The sequence below is a fragment of the Vombatus ursinus genome, unplaced genomic scaffold (genome assembly GCF_900497805.2).
Source record: "Vombatus ursinus unplaced genomic scaffold, bare-nosed wombat genome assembly UNPS02010193.1, whole genome shotgun sequence".
Classification (NCBI taxonomy): Eukaryota; Metazoa; Chordata; class Mammalia; order Diprotodontia; family Vombatidae; genus Vombatus; species Vombatus ursinus.
Window position 1 is genome coordinate 7,503,660 of NW_020949971.1, and position 14,077 is coordinate 7,517,736.

The 14,077-nt window shown below is 41.6% G+C and overlaps 1 protein-coding gene across 1 annotated transcript in view; it reads right to left on the bottom strand.

The window, feature by feature from the left end:
• Positions 1-14,077, bottom strand: part of PRDM5 (PR/SET domain 5) — a 169,422-nt gene that overhangs the window by 97,139 nt on the left and 58,206 nt on the right. The window contains exons 4-7 of the mRNA XM_027853751.1: positions 6,687-6,870; positions 4,901-5,075; positions 1,943-2,035; positions 1,544-1,665 (exon numbers count right to left, since the gene is read on the bottom strand). Of these exons, the coding sequence (XP_027709552.1) occupies positions 1,544-1,665; positions 1,943-2,035; positions 4,901-5,075; positions 6,687-6,870 (574 nt within the window). The remainder of the gene's footprint in view (positions 1-1,543; positions 1,666-1,942; positions 2,036-4,900; positions 5,076-6,686; positions 6,871-14,077) is intronic.

The following is a 14,077-nucleotide window of genomic DNA, read 5'->3' on the forward strand; positions in this document are numbered from 1 at the left end:
TACTACTACTACTACTACTACTACTACTACTACTACTACTACTACTATCACTATCCAAATTATAGAGATAAGGAAACTGAAGTATAGAGAAATTAAGTGACTAGCCCAAGGTCATAGAGCTAGGAAATGTTTGAGGCAGGATTTGTAATGTTCCTGACTTCAACTCAATTGCTACATAGTTGTTTTATGCATATATGCACTCAGGAGCAATAGTTTGATGGATGTCAATTAGAGAAAGACTTAGTCATTGACACCCTGGGGAAAAAATAATCATAGATTAATAAAAGTACCAAATCAGCATTTGAGTATTTGAAGCAGAAACTGTCTTAGGAATCTTCCTCAAGCTCTTGATGGAGGGAAGGAAACAGGCGTTTTTTCAGAACCTGCTACACTCCAGGCACTGTGCTAAGTGCTTTATAAATATATCATTTGATCTTCAAAATAACCTTGAGAGGTAGGTGTTATTATTATCCTCATTTTACAGGTAATAAAACTGAGGTAGATAGAGGTTTAAATGGCTTGCCTAGCGACACTCAGCTAGGAAGTGTCTAAGGCTGTATCTTCATGACTTCAAACCCAGTGCTCTACCCACTGTGCCACCTAGCTGCCTCTAACATTGAAAGACTACCAATCGAGCATGTGGGCTAGCTGTTAGTTACCGCCTTTCTCTCGCTACTTGGGGAGCCAACCTCTCTTTCCAGTCAGCCATCTCTTGGAGAGTCACATGTCTCCAGTGCAATTCTTGTGTAGTAATAGTTACCCAGGTAGCACAGAGGATAGAGTGTCGGTCCTGGGGTCAGAAAGATTCATCTTCCTGAGTTCAAATCCGGCCTCAAACACTTACCGGCTGTGTAACCCAACTTAACCCCATTTCCTTCAGTTTTCTCATCTGTAAAAAGAACTGGACGAGAAAATGGCAAACAGCTCTAGTATCTTTGCCAAGAAAACCCCAAATGGGTTTATGAAGAGTTGGACATGACTGAAAAACAACTAAAAGTTTTAAAAAATGATTTTCAACCTATTCACACCAAGCTTCCTTGTTATCACGGAACCATTAAAACTGCCATTCCAATTTTTAATTCTTAAGTCGCCTCATTGTCAAAGTAATTAGCTAAATGTCCATTAAATTCAACCATAGATCAGTAGCTTGCTTTTTCAGTTCCAAAACATACAGGAGGACAAATTTGAGAGAATCTTCAGAAGGGACCTAGGATGCCCCACACTTAAACAAGAATCCCTCCTACAACACAGCCAATTAGTGACTGCGCAAGCTTTCCTTGAAGATCTTCAACGAAGGGAAACCCACTACCTCCCTAGACTGGCCATCTCCCCTGAGAGGGCTTGAAACTGCCTAAATCAACATCAGTCAGAAATAATGGATCGAAACAAAGAAAATGAAAACAATGACTTCCAGGACCCCATAGTGGTAGGAAGGATAATGAAGAGACCAACTCCCCCATTGGGAAGGACAATGGAAACCAGATTGCTGAGACCTCCGGAATTGATGTCCCTCAAGAAAAGGGCAGATCCCATTTTAGCTTACCAGCATGAATGTTTTCCTTGTGTTTTTTCAGTGCATCTTTACTTCTGAATCTCTTTCCACAGCCCTCAGTCTTGCAGATGAATTGGGGATCCCCTCGGCACACCTCTCTGTGTTGCTCCAAACTAGAATAGGGAGCCAGTAAAAGAGGAGAGGGAGAGGCGAAGGGAAACAGTTAAGAATGACCCACCAAACTCAGCCTCCCAGTAGGCCTGAGGAATAGGCCCCACGTGGGAGCCTCCCAAGGCCTCTGACTGCATGCATTACCTAAAGCAGACGAGCAGAAAAGGGCTTAGGCTGTCTGACCATGTGCCATCACAGCCTACGAAGTGCAAAAGAGGCATGCAAAGACTGTTCAGCAAGGACAGGAGAGCCAGGAGGCCAACAACTCAGACACAAAACCTCGATTCTGAGCTCAGGGATGTATTGCACACAGAACAGCGGAAAGTCTTCAGGGAATCCCCAGGGGAGCTCTTCTCCACGCAGTGAAGGATGCTGAGGAGAAAAGGAGAAAAGAAAAATGAACAGCAGAAGGAGAAAATAAACATATCTGGGGGGAAGACATTCTGAATGCAAGGGAATGATAATAATTAGGTGTATAGCTTTAAGGTTTGCAAGGAATGTGTTACCTCATTTGACCTCCCCCCCAACAACCCTGTCTAAGGCAAGATTCAAACTCGGGCTGTCCTGACTTCAAGGCTAGCATTGTTCCCATCATAGCTGCTGTCCAATCAGGAGGAAAGCATCCCTCCACTGAAACCCAAAGGCCCTGGATCTTCGACCTCTCTTGTCCTCAAACTAGGTTATCAGCCTATAGATTCTGAACTCTTTTAAGCCAAATCATACAGTGCTCAATAAACCACCTAGGGATAGGAAAGCTCCAATCACTAATAGAGCAAGGGTCTTCATGTCTTACAACCATTTTTCAATAAAATGCAATTGATCTACCTTCCTTCCTCCTTCTCTCTGTCTCTTCCTCCCTCCTTCCCTCCCTCTCTTCCTTCCATCGTTCCTTCCTTCCTTCTTTCCTTCTTTCCTCTCTCTCTGTCTCTGTCTGTCTCTGCCAAGGTCTCTGTCTCTCTGTCTCTGTCTCTATCTCCCTTTCTCTGTCACTGTGTCTCTGTCTGTCTCTCTCTCTCTCTCTGTCTCTCTCTCTTTCTCTCTCCTTTCTTTCTGCCTATCTCTCTTAACCTCTTTCAGCCTCTGGTTTCTCTTCTCTAAAATGGGGATAATGATAAAACCTACCTCCCAGGGGTGTTCTGAGAACTGTCTCAGCCTCTCTGTTCCTGTCTTTCTTTCTCTCTCTGTCTCTCTGTATCTCTCTGTGTGTCTCTCTCTGTCTCTGTCTCCCTCTCGGTGCCATCCTCTGAACAGCAGGATAGTTTTTATTTCTGAATCGTCTTGCCTTTGACTCATGAAAGGACAGCTAAAAGTCCCATAAATGGAAGGCAAAGGAGTCTTTGTGACAATAGCCTTGATATATGACCCAGGACATTTCTAAACTTCACTTGAATGTGACTTAAGAAGAAAGAATCATTCTGAAATGGCTCAGCAATCAGCTTTGCAGTCGCTCCCGATGATCTCAGCTCCCACTCTGCTTCTGACTCTGTACCAGTTGTGGAACCCCAAGCAAGCTGCTTAGCCTCCCAGTGCCCCAGGCAACTCTCAAAGACAAAATGTAAGGATCATATGATCAGCGGTAGATCTGCATTAGAGGAGAGGCTTTTCCCACCAGGAGTTCTCTGCACCAATGAAATCAAAGGTCTGGGCCAAGATTGAAAAACAGCAATACTAATTTTTAAGAATACAAAAAAGAATTAAGAAAAATGTGGTTTGTCCTGGTACTCTGTAGTAGTGGTTTTAATCTAGGTCATCTGCAATGCAATTATATTACAAGAAGGCATTTGGGTATTGGGGAAAAACGTTCTTGAAATGGAAATTCAAAGCCCTGGCTTCAAGTGCAGATTACCACACTGACCGGCAGGTGAATATTGACAAGTCACCCATCCAAACCAAGCTGTAGTTTTCTCCTCTTCAATAAAACAGCAGCAGCAGCAGCGTCGGCAGCTAGCATCTATACAGCACCTTGAGGCAGATGGATCACTGGCTGGGAGTCAGCAAGACTCATCTTCCCGAGTTCAAATCCAGCCTCAGACACTTACTAGCTGTGTGACCCTGGGCAAGTCACTTACTCCTGTTTGACTCAGTTACCTCATCTCTAAAATGAACTGGAGAAGGAAATGGCAAACCACTCCAGTATCTTTGCCAAGAAAACCCCAAATGGAGTCACAAAGAATCTAAATAACAACAATAAGGTTTATAATGTACCTTACAAATGTTCTCTCATTTTTCCCCACAGCAGCCTAAGAGGTGGGTGCTTTCCTAAGAGTAAACTTGTGTGGTAACTGGTCTGTTTTTATTTGTGGCACTGGGCCTGGAGTTAGGAAAACCTGAATTCAAATCCTGTCTCAGATACTTCACTAGCTGTATGACTCTGGGGAGTTGCGAGACCTCTGCTTGCCTCAGTTTCCTCAATGTTATTTATATACAATTATTTATACTATTTTATGTATTTATATTATTTATATATAATTATATATAATTTCTATTATTGTATATTTCTATTATATCCCCAATATTATTTATATAAAATATTATGGTTTTATCATTCTATAGATGAGAAAGTTGAGGCCAAGAGAGGTTAAATGAGTTGCCCAGGATCGCAAAGCCAGTAAGTGTCTGAAGCAGGATTCACATTCAGGTCTTCCTGACTCCACAAGCTGTTTTTTGTGTATAATGCCACTTGGTTGTCTCACTATAAACGAAGCTGACAGAGATCTAGCAGCCTGATGGATCATTCTACTCCAGATTTCCCCCTCTTCCTCACCTCCTCCTCCTGGAATTCTCAGCTCTCCTCAAGGCTCAGCTCAGGTGCCTTTTTTGAGCCCCACAGGGTTTCCACTAGTTTCCTCTCACAATTGTACATGTCTTTTAGCTACTCCTCTGGGTCCAGGGTTCATCCTTACCTCACTCCCACCCCCTAAGAGAATGAAAATTCCTTGAGGGCAGGGGCTCTTACATTTTTGTCTTTGGGACACCAATGATGCCTGTACCACAGAGTAGGTGCTCGAGAAATGGTAAATTGACATCAGTCAAGAATTGACAGATCGGGCCAAGAAAAGCCCTGTTTCTGGCCTTCAGAATGATAATCCAAAACTCTAATTCATAAGCAAGAGGGTAAATGCCTAGACCAGAGACTGAAGGACAAAGAGCTACATTAAACCAGCCACCCATGTGAAAGACATACTCCCACAGTTTAGTGAAAGGCCCTCTGGGGAGGAGCCGGGGCGCAGTACTCACTGTCTCTGTAAAGCTTGCTTCACTGGGAATTTCTTCCCACAGTTCTTGCATTTGAATTCCTTCTCCTCACTTGGCTTTTGATGGAGCATCTGCAGGTGCTCAGCCAGGATCTCCTGGCTGGCAAAGCTGGATTCACAGTGGGGACAGGCATGGTCCTTTTTACAGTTTGGAGAATCTGGGAATGAAGCACAGAGAGAAACATGATTATTTGTGGTCGACTTGGATGGCAGACCCTCTCCCACCATTTTAGAAATTAATATCCATTTTCTTCATGAGCACCAGTGCGCAACATTAAATTTAATTAATTTTTAAAAGCATTGAAGAAGAGACAGTGTTAGCATAGGTGGTAGAGAGGCAGACCCGGGTACAAGTCACACTGGCTGTTTGGCCCTGGACAGATAGAACACTTACCTTCTGAGGGCTCTAGGCAACACTTGAAGAGTAAACATTGCAAAGAAAGAGTCAACCTGCATCACAATAGGGAGTCTCCTGGCTCAGGAGGTCTTCCTAACCACAACACCATAGCTTCTGTCCCCATTCCTGTCATCTATCAATCAACAAACATCTGCTGAGCACCCATTATGAGCCCAGTGCTGGGAACTACCACATATACCCTGTACATCATTCTCTAGGGAAAAGAGTGTTCATATACAAAAAAGAATTGTACATTTCTGAAGTCATCTCACGTAAACAATCAAACACAGCAAGTCCATTTTGAAAAGTAAAGAGACATTTTAAATCAATTGATTCTTATTCATTAAGTGTCTTCTGGAAATATCCAAACATCTCCTGGACTTCAGAAGTTTATTGTCGGGTCCTGGAACACTGATCTGAACTAAATGGAAAAAATACCAAACCCGCCCCCAAAAATGGGCTACAAAATCCGGCTGTGCTCCTAGCAAACTAGAGGTGGTGGATATGAGTCAGGCGAATACCCCATCAGGTCATCTTAGAGGAGATAATAACTTTATTGAATTGAAAGCTGAAAAGGACTTAGGGAGCCATCAGCTTCCACCTCCAAACGGTACAGAGGAGTGAAGAAAATCTGTTCATTCAGGGATGGTGCACTTAACCAAGGTCACACAAGTTGTCATTTCCAGGGTAGGCACACCTAGACTATAGGTTTAAACTGAAGTAGATGTGATCTGCAGTCAATAAGAAGTCAACCATGGAGATTGTGTGGCCCTCTTGAGAGGTTTACAAAAGGGATAGAGCAGTGGACATGGTGGCAGGAAGGTGTTCAAAGTCAGTCTCTGAAATTTACCGGTTGTGTGATCATGGGTAAGTCATTTAATATTTCTGAGCTTCAGTATCCTCATCTAGAAAATTGGAATAATAATGATAAATACTAGCATTTACCTAACACTTCAAAGCTTGCAGACAATCTCCAATACTAGGCAGTGCCTCAGGCATCAGGGCCAGGTAATTTCCAAGAGCCTGTCACTACATAGTATTATCTGATCCCACAACAAAACCTTGTGGGGAAACCGAGGCAGACAGAGGTTGTGACTTGCCCAGGGTCACACAGCTAGTAAGTGTATGAGGCAGCCCCATGCCACCTAGCTGGTTTTTTTGTTTTATTTTGTTTTGCACAGACTATAAGTAAAAAAGAAAAAAAAAGATAGTTTGATAAACACCATTTGAGAGATGTTCCATTCATGACACCTAAAAAAAAATCAGACTGATGAAATGTTAACTAATCTATTTTTTTGAGGAGATGACTTTAATGCGACTTGAGGACAGCGTACTTCCTTGCCCACACACCACAGCCTGAATGAGTGAGTACCTTTCACGTGAGCTGGTGGTGTTTTTTTGGTACGTTTCCCATGAGTCTCTTTATTTACAGCTGTTTCCTCCGCCTCTTCCTCTTCCTCCTCATCCTCTTCCATGTCACTGTCCAGGTAGCCAATCAAAAGCTCCGTGTCTGTCTCTATATCTTCCACCGCTAAGTAGAAGATGTTTTCTCCTTCCTGAGGCCAGCAGAAAGAAATGCACAGTGTTGTTAGTTAGATGAACTAAATTACCACAGTCAACCTCCCCATGGTGCTTTGTAATTACAGTAGAGAGGCAAAGAATTAATGGAGAAAGAGAAGAGGCCTTGAAGCCCCAGAGACCAGAGTTCTGATCTCTCACCTTTGATGCATACTGGCCGTGAGACCCAAAGCATGTTATTCAACCTCCCAGACGACTAAAATCAAGTTGCAGAGGGGTGCTGACTTGTGCTGGTAGAGGGAGTTTCCTCATCTGGGAGTTCTCTACACCAATAAATTGACAAATCGATTCCCTTTCCTTGTAGCTTTATCAAAGCAAAGTATTGTATACTAGACATCTCTTCATTTGGACATCATAACCATCCTGTGACTTTCAAGGTTTATTGTCTCCTTTTTACGGGAGATGGGAGAATGAATGGAGACCCATAGGAGTGGAGTCAGTAGAAAGTACCCTCCTCATGAGCAGGTGGTGTAGCATATCACAGCGAATGAAGGAAGCAGGACAGAAGAGGCTAGGTGATGATTAAAGTCATAAGGGACAGCTAGGTGGCAAAGTACTTAGAGCACCAGGCCTGGAGTCAGAAAGATTCCTCTTCCTGAGCTCAAATCTGGCTTCAGGCACTTACTAGCTGTGTGATCCTGGGCAAGTCACTTAACTTAAGTCTAACTTACCTAACTGAACTTAAGCTAATTTAAGTCACTTAACCCTGTTTGTCTCAGTTTCCTAATCTGTAAAATGGGCTAGAGAAGGAAATGGCAAAACACTTCAGTATCTTTGCCAGGAAAACCCCAAATGGAGTCACAAAGAGTGAAACATGACTGAAATGACTGAACAACAACAAAAATGGTCACACAGAGAGTATGTGGCCAGTGAAGATTTGAGTCTACATCCAACAGTCACACACACACACACACACACACACACACACACTTCACCCAACTGTCTCCAAATACTGGCAGATAGTCAATGGATTGGTATGAGAAATTTTATTTTATTGTTGTGCTAGCTGTGTGCATGTGGATGGATGGATGGATGAATGGATGGATGGATGGATGTTTTAAAATGCAGGAAGAGGGAGACCATTTCGTTAAAACCTCTCTTTGCCTTTTGGCTTCATTTATAATAAGCATATTGATATTGATATTATTTAGTCCTTTGGAGTACCAACAGTTAAATTAACATTTTCAGACATTCAGACATTTCAGATATTATTAAGCTTAGGATATATGAACTCCCTCCTTTGAACCTACTCTCATCCCCCACAACCACTATCACCAAATTAGACATTTAGCAGAAGCAGGTATCTCCTTGTAAAGCACCAGAGACCCTCCTCTTCTGTCTAGAACTGTGATTTCTGGGGCCCTTTTTCTTATTTCTTTCACTTTGCCTTCAGAGGGAACCTCCAGAAACCAGACCCCTAATCCCAGGAAAATTAATCCACTCTGCTTTTAACTTCTGCCCTGGACTAAAGCTGAGCTGAACTGACTGGTGAGTGAGTGTATGAGTACAAATCCAGCTAACTCATTTCACTTTAAGTGAGGGACCTTTTGCCAAAAAGTCATCTACAGCAGGCATCTTCTTGGAATGGTGCTGGCCCTTTCTGTATCTTGCTTGAGATAAGGAATACAATTAGATGCCCACTAGCTCCACTCACCATCCCTGTGACCATCCAGATCAAAACTCCCTTCCCTGCCCCACTTCCCTAGAGAGGTTAACTCAGCCTACTACATGTGACCTTCTGGAGGGTAGGGAACTTCTCACAGTTGTGTTTGTTTTCCTGGTACTAGCACAGTGCCCAGAATATAAGAAACAATTCAGAATATTTTTTTTCAAACTTCTTTCACTTCAATTTATTGTAAATAGGCAACTAGGTGGCACAGTGGATAGAATGATGGGCTTGCAATCAGGAAGACCTGAGTTCAAATCCAGCCTCAGACACTTACTAAATATGAGACTCGGGGCAAGTCACTTGACCTCTGTCTGCCTCAGTTTCCTCAAATATAAATGGGGATAATAATAGCACCTACCTCCCAGGGTTTTTTGTGAGGATTAAATGAGATAACATTTTTTCATTCACTTAGCACAGTTCCTGGCACGTAACAGGCACTTAATATATGCCCGTTTGCTTCCTTCCTGCCTTCCTGCCTTTCATTCTTCCTTCTTAAACACATCACAAACTCCTCTACACGTAGGAATTTCCCTATCAACACAGTCCCTCTAGGAGATTGGTAGGGAGGGGGGTTAGAAGTCTCTTGCCATCTCCCCTAGGGATACTTCCCCTCTCTATCTATCATTTGTAGATGACTTTACCACACTCACCCATGTTGTATAAGTACTACTGAGACACAGCCTCCCCAAGATTCATTCTTCTTGAATCTCTGTGATTCATTCCTTCCCTTTATATCTCCAATGCCACATGGTCCCACAGCCTCCTAGAACAATGATCTGGCGATTTACCCAAACGAGATCTTCTTTTCTTGTCTTTCATCCACCACTTTGTGAATCTGGAGAGCTCTCTACCTGGGGGCCTATGTATGAATACCCAGGGGGTATCCCTCGATGATCTGGCGACCCAACATCAGAGGGCTTACTCACCTGCCTCCCTGATCTCCCCGTGCCAGAATCCATTCTAGTACCCAAGAGGGCCTGGGATGGTCCAAATCCAACTGTTAGTAGACAAAGCTGGCCCCTTCTTGAGCCATTCACGTGCCTGTGTTTGGGCACATGGCTGTGGGAAGCTGTCTTTAGTATTTCTTATTATTAAGCTTAGGATACATGAATTCCCTCCTTTGAACCCACTCATCCCCTACAACCACCATCACCAAATTAGACATTTAGCAGAAGCAGGTATCCCTTTGTAAAGCACTAGAGACCCTCCTCTTCTGTCTAGAAGTCAAGTGTGTGGGGGCTGAAGCTCTAACACAACAAGAGAACTGTGTTGAAGTAAGGAAGACTTCCCTAGCATTTTCATCAGTCTCTATGTTTATCAGATTAATAACCAGAAAAGTTAATAGAAGCATCTTCACGGCCTAGCAGGCCATATATCCACCCTTCAGAACCCAAGGATGAGATAATGATTTTTAATTTTGTAACCTAAGATGAATTGAAACTGTCATTGGAAAATGCAGGGCACTGAACAGTTGGGCAGCTTTGTAATAAAATGAGAAAATGTTAATATCTCCGTTAAAACTATTTAACTCAATAAACTTGTTGGCAGCACAGCAGCCTCCGAGGAGCAGGCACATTTGCATCTCTTTATGCTAATCATGGAATATGAAAACAAACGCGATTATATCTATCGCTGTGAGGAAGAGGTTTCGTGGTGAGACATCAACACAACCTTGCTGTCACCTCCTGCATCAGCAGGCTCCCACTCATTCCTCAATTTCCAGCCTTGTGTGCTTCAGGGAGGCTTCATTTACTGACATCTAAATTAAAAAGAAATCAACAGCGGGAGCAGATGAAATGAGAAAAGGGACTGCACTTCTTATCTCTAGCAGAGATATGAGGGAGGTGGCTGGCAGAAGCGTTCATGAAATCTACTTCTCAGTTCCTCTTGGGTGAGAGACAGCCTGCGGTGCTGGACTGAAGCCGGCCTTGGAATCAAGGAGATGTTGGCTCATTTTTTAACAACCTTTACATCCTGGGATCATAGAGTTAATGCTGGAAGGGACCTTCAAGGCCTCCCTCCAGAAAGAGCTCTTCACTGTTAACCATTATTATTAATTATATTCACTATTCACAGCCACATCCTATGTCACTGTTCTAGCATGGTTAATATTGTAAGAAAGACACCTGCCTCTAGATTTCTGACGCTCACTGACATAATTATTAGAGAGGTTCATTCCAACCAATCATTCCATCCAGTGTAACCCAGTTTTCAAGCCTGGTACATTTGCATCATAAGACTCTCCTCATTGGAGGAGAGAATGATTGCTTAGCTCTGCATGCCTGCATTAGGGGTGGAGTTGTGGAGTGCTTTCCCACTTTTAAAGAGGACACACATGGTTCTAGGATCTCTTGAGGATCAAGAGACCTATAGAAAAAGAGAGAAAGTTTTCTGAAGTCACTTATGTGCAGATAACAGCCTCTCAATTGTGCCCTTGGTTTCCAGCTTTCCTGCCTAGAGACTAGAAGGATGGGTAAGATTTGAGATTTTCTTTTGAACTGAGATATCTAATTCCCAGTGGGAGAGCTCATTCACTTTGGACATAGCTTAGCATTTTCCAATCTATACAATTCATCTGATTCTTATTTGCTATCTGCTTGGATAAATGTATTTATTTTTATTATTATTAATAATAACAGTAATAATGATTAGTATTTGTATAGCACTTTAAAGTTTGTGAAGCTCTTTGCAAATATTACCTCCTTTGACCCTTATTACAACCCTAGGAGATAGGTGCTGTTATAATCCTCATTTTTATAGATGAAGAAACTGGGGCATACTGAGATGAAGTGACTTTCCCAGGGTCAAATAGCTAGTAAGTGTCTGAGGCTGAATTTGAACTCAGATCTTTCTAACTCTAGGTCCAACATTCTACAGACTGTGCCACTTAGCTTCCTCACTGGTTGTGATAGTCTTTTTTGTAGCTAGTATTTGATGGTGAGTCAAGCCTTCGGATATAAGTTTAGGGCATTCCTTCCATTTAAAGGATAGAAACCAGGAAAGTGGTCTAAACCTTAAAAACATTCCCTAAACACACCTTACACTAGCCTAAAATATTTTAAATGACCTCATGAAGCAAGACAATACTGTGCTAAGCACACTGTGTTCCCTACCTGCCAACAGTGAGAACCAGCCTCCAGTATTTACTTACAGAAACCACGCACTTCTTGTCAACAGAAAATGGCAATAGCAAGGTTACTATTGTTGATTCCTACGTGCATTGGGGAACAAGTAAATAATTAAGAAAGAAACTAAGTTTTGCTAATACTTAACCTTTGAATTGACATTGATCCTTTTAATCTTTCCATAGGTCAACGATCATATCACATATGGAATACAAAATTCGGAGAGGGGAATTGTGGGTATCCTCCAACCAAGCAGGTAAACAATGGTGTCTTCATTTGTTCCTTTGACTACAGCATATTGCAACTTGCTGCTGTATGACAAAGTATTAAAATATTTGCCAAAATGATCCACCATATTCAATCACATTGCTCTCATTAAAAAAGATTATTACTGCTAATGATATTTGAGAATATTTCTTTTGGAATGCTAATAGAAAATTTTAAGTAATCTAAAATATTGTTTATTTCATTGTTATTTCATTGTGAAATCTCTACTTTTCTGTATGCTTTGTAACATACACAATATATTGGTTAAGTAGTACATGTATAGAAGTTTTAGATAATTAAATATACAGCCATTATTAGACCTGCATTCAGAAGAGATCAAAGAAAGAGGAAAAGGACCCAAATGTATAAAGTTTATACTAGCAGCTCTTTTTGTAATGGCAAAGACCTGGAAACTAAGGGAGTGCTCAACGGTTGGTGAATGGCTTAAAAAAATGTTGGTATATGACTGTGATAGGATATTATTCTATAAAAAATGATGAAAGGGACAATTTCAAACTTTGGAAGACTCATATAAATTAAGGAAGAGTAAACTGAAAAGAACAAAGAAAAGAATTCATACAATAACAGCCCTGTAAAAACAAATAACTTTGAAAAATTTAAGTATTTAGATCAATGCAATGACTGCCCACAATTCCAGAGGACAACAGTGAAGCATGCTTCGTGCCATCTGCAGAATGAAGCGTACATTTTCTGGACAGGGCCAACGTTGCAATTTGTTTCACTTGACTATACATATTTGTTACAATGATGTTGTTTTTCTTTTTTTTTTCCTCATTGGGGTGGGGGGAGTAGATGCAGAAGGAAAGAAAATCAAATTTTAAGAAATATACAAATATTGTGAGTTCATGCTTTTTTAAAAACTTCTTGGAGTGTATAATTTAAAATATTTGGCAACCACTAGTCTAAATCACTATAAATATTCTATCATTAAACTACTGAATAGACTTCAATTGAACTTTCTTTTTGCAACTCTACATGTATGTTTCTGCTTTTCTATTTAATCTCCCTAAGTCCCCCAAACTACATCAAGAGCTATTCTTTTAAATGCATGACTTATGGGCTTTGAAATTGCTTTCTGATCAATTTGACATGTCTTTCTAATTCTAAAATTCATGGTTGCCAGATAGACATATATTTCAGTAAATCTGAATGGGCCATTCGCCTTCAATTTCATAATCTAGGCACGTGGGAAGAAAGGTTTGCTTATGAAATCCTCCCACAATGATTTTGATACTTAAATCATCATTTCCAAAGCAAATTTTCCTAAGTCAAATAAACAGCAGAGCTCAGAATATAACCAAGCCTTCAACAAGGAGTTCCAATCCTTTGCCAAAACAGACTTCAAATTCTTAATCCCTTGTCCAAAAAAATTGGACCAAGTATTGACATTTTCCACCAAGCAAGCCACATAGACACAAATGTTTTTCATTTACTCCACTCCAGGGATATACAACCCAAATAAAAAATTTCCTGAATATCCCAAATACCAGATGCAATTTGGAATCCAAAAGATTCATAATGTTAGGCAGGAAACATTATGATACACTCATAGCACCACAGCATTTCTGGCCCAAAGAGTGGAATGCAAACCTCATGAGATCATTCCAACCAACTGCAAGATTGAGGCTGCTCTCTGACCCAGGACCAGGTCATTTCCCTCTCTGCCCTAGCTGAGGTCCAGGCTTAGACTGCCTACAGTCTGGTACGGTCATTACTGTGAAGGCAAGAACCTCCCTTAGAGAAGTACATGACAGTTCCCTGTGCTATAGTGCACCAAGAATGGGGTCATGGGATAACCATTATGCTACTTTTTACTGGTATATAGTAGGTGCTATATAAATGTTTATCCCCTTCCTCTACTTTCCTAGGGAAAAGACAGAGAGGAGAGAGAGAGAAAAAAGAGAGGGAAAGATCAGAAGAATGTTGTCTACATTGTATAGGAAAAGGAAGGAAAGAAGAGAGGAAGGAAGGGAGAAAGGGAGGAGGGAAGGAAGAAAGGAAGGAAGGGAGGAAGGAAGGAAGAAAGGAAGGAAGGGAGGAAGGGAGGGAGGGAGGGAGGAAGGAAGGAAGGAAGGAAGGAAGGAAGGAAGGAAGGAAGGAAGG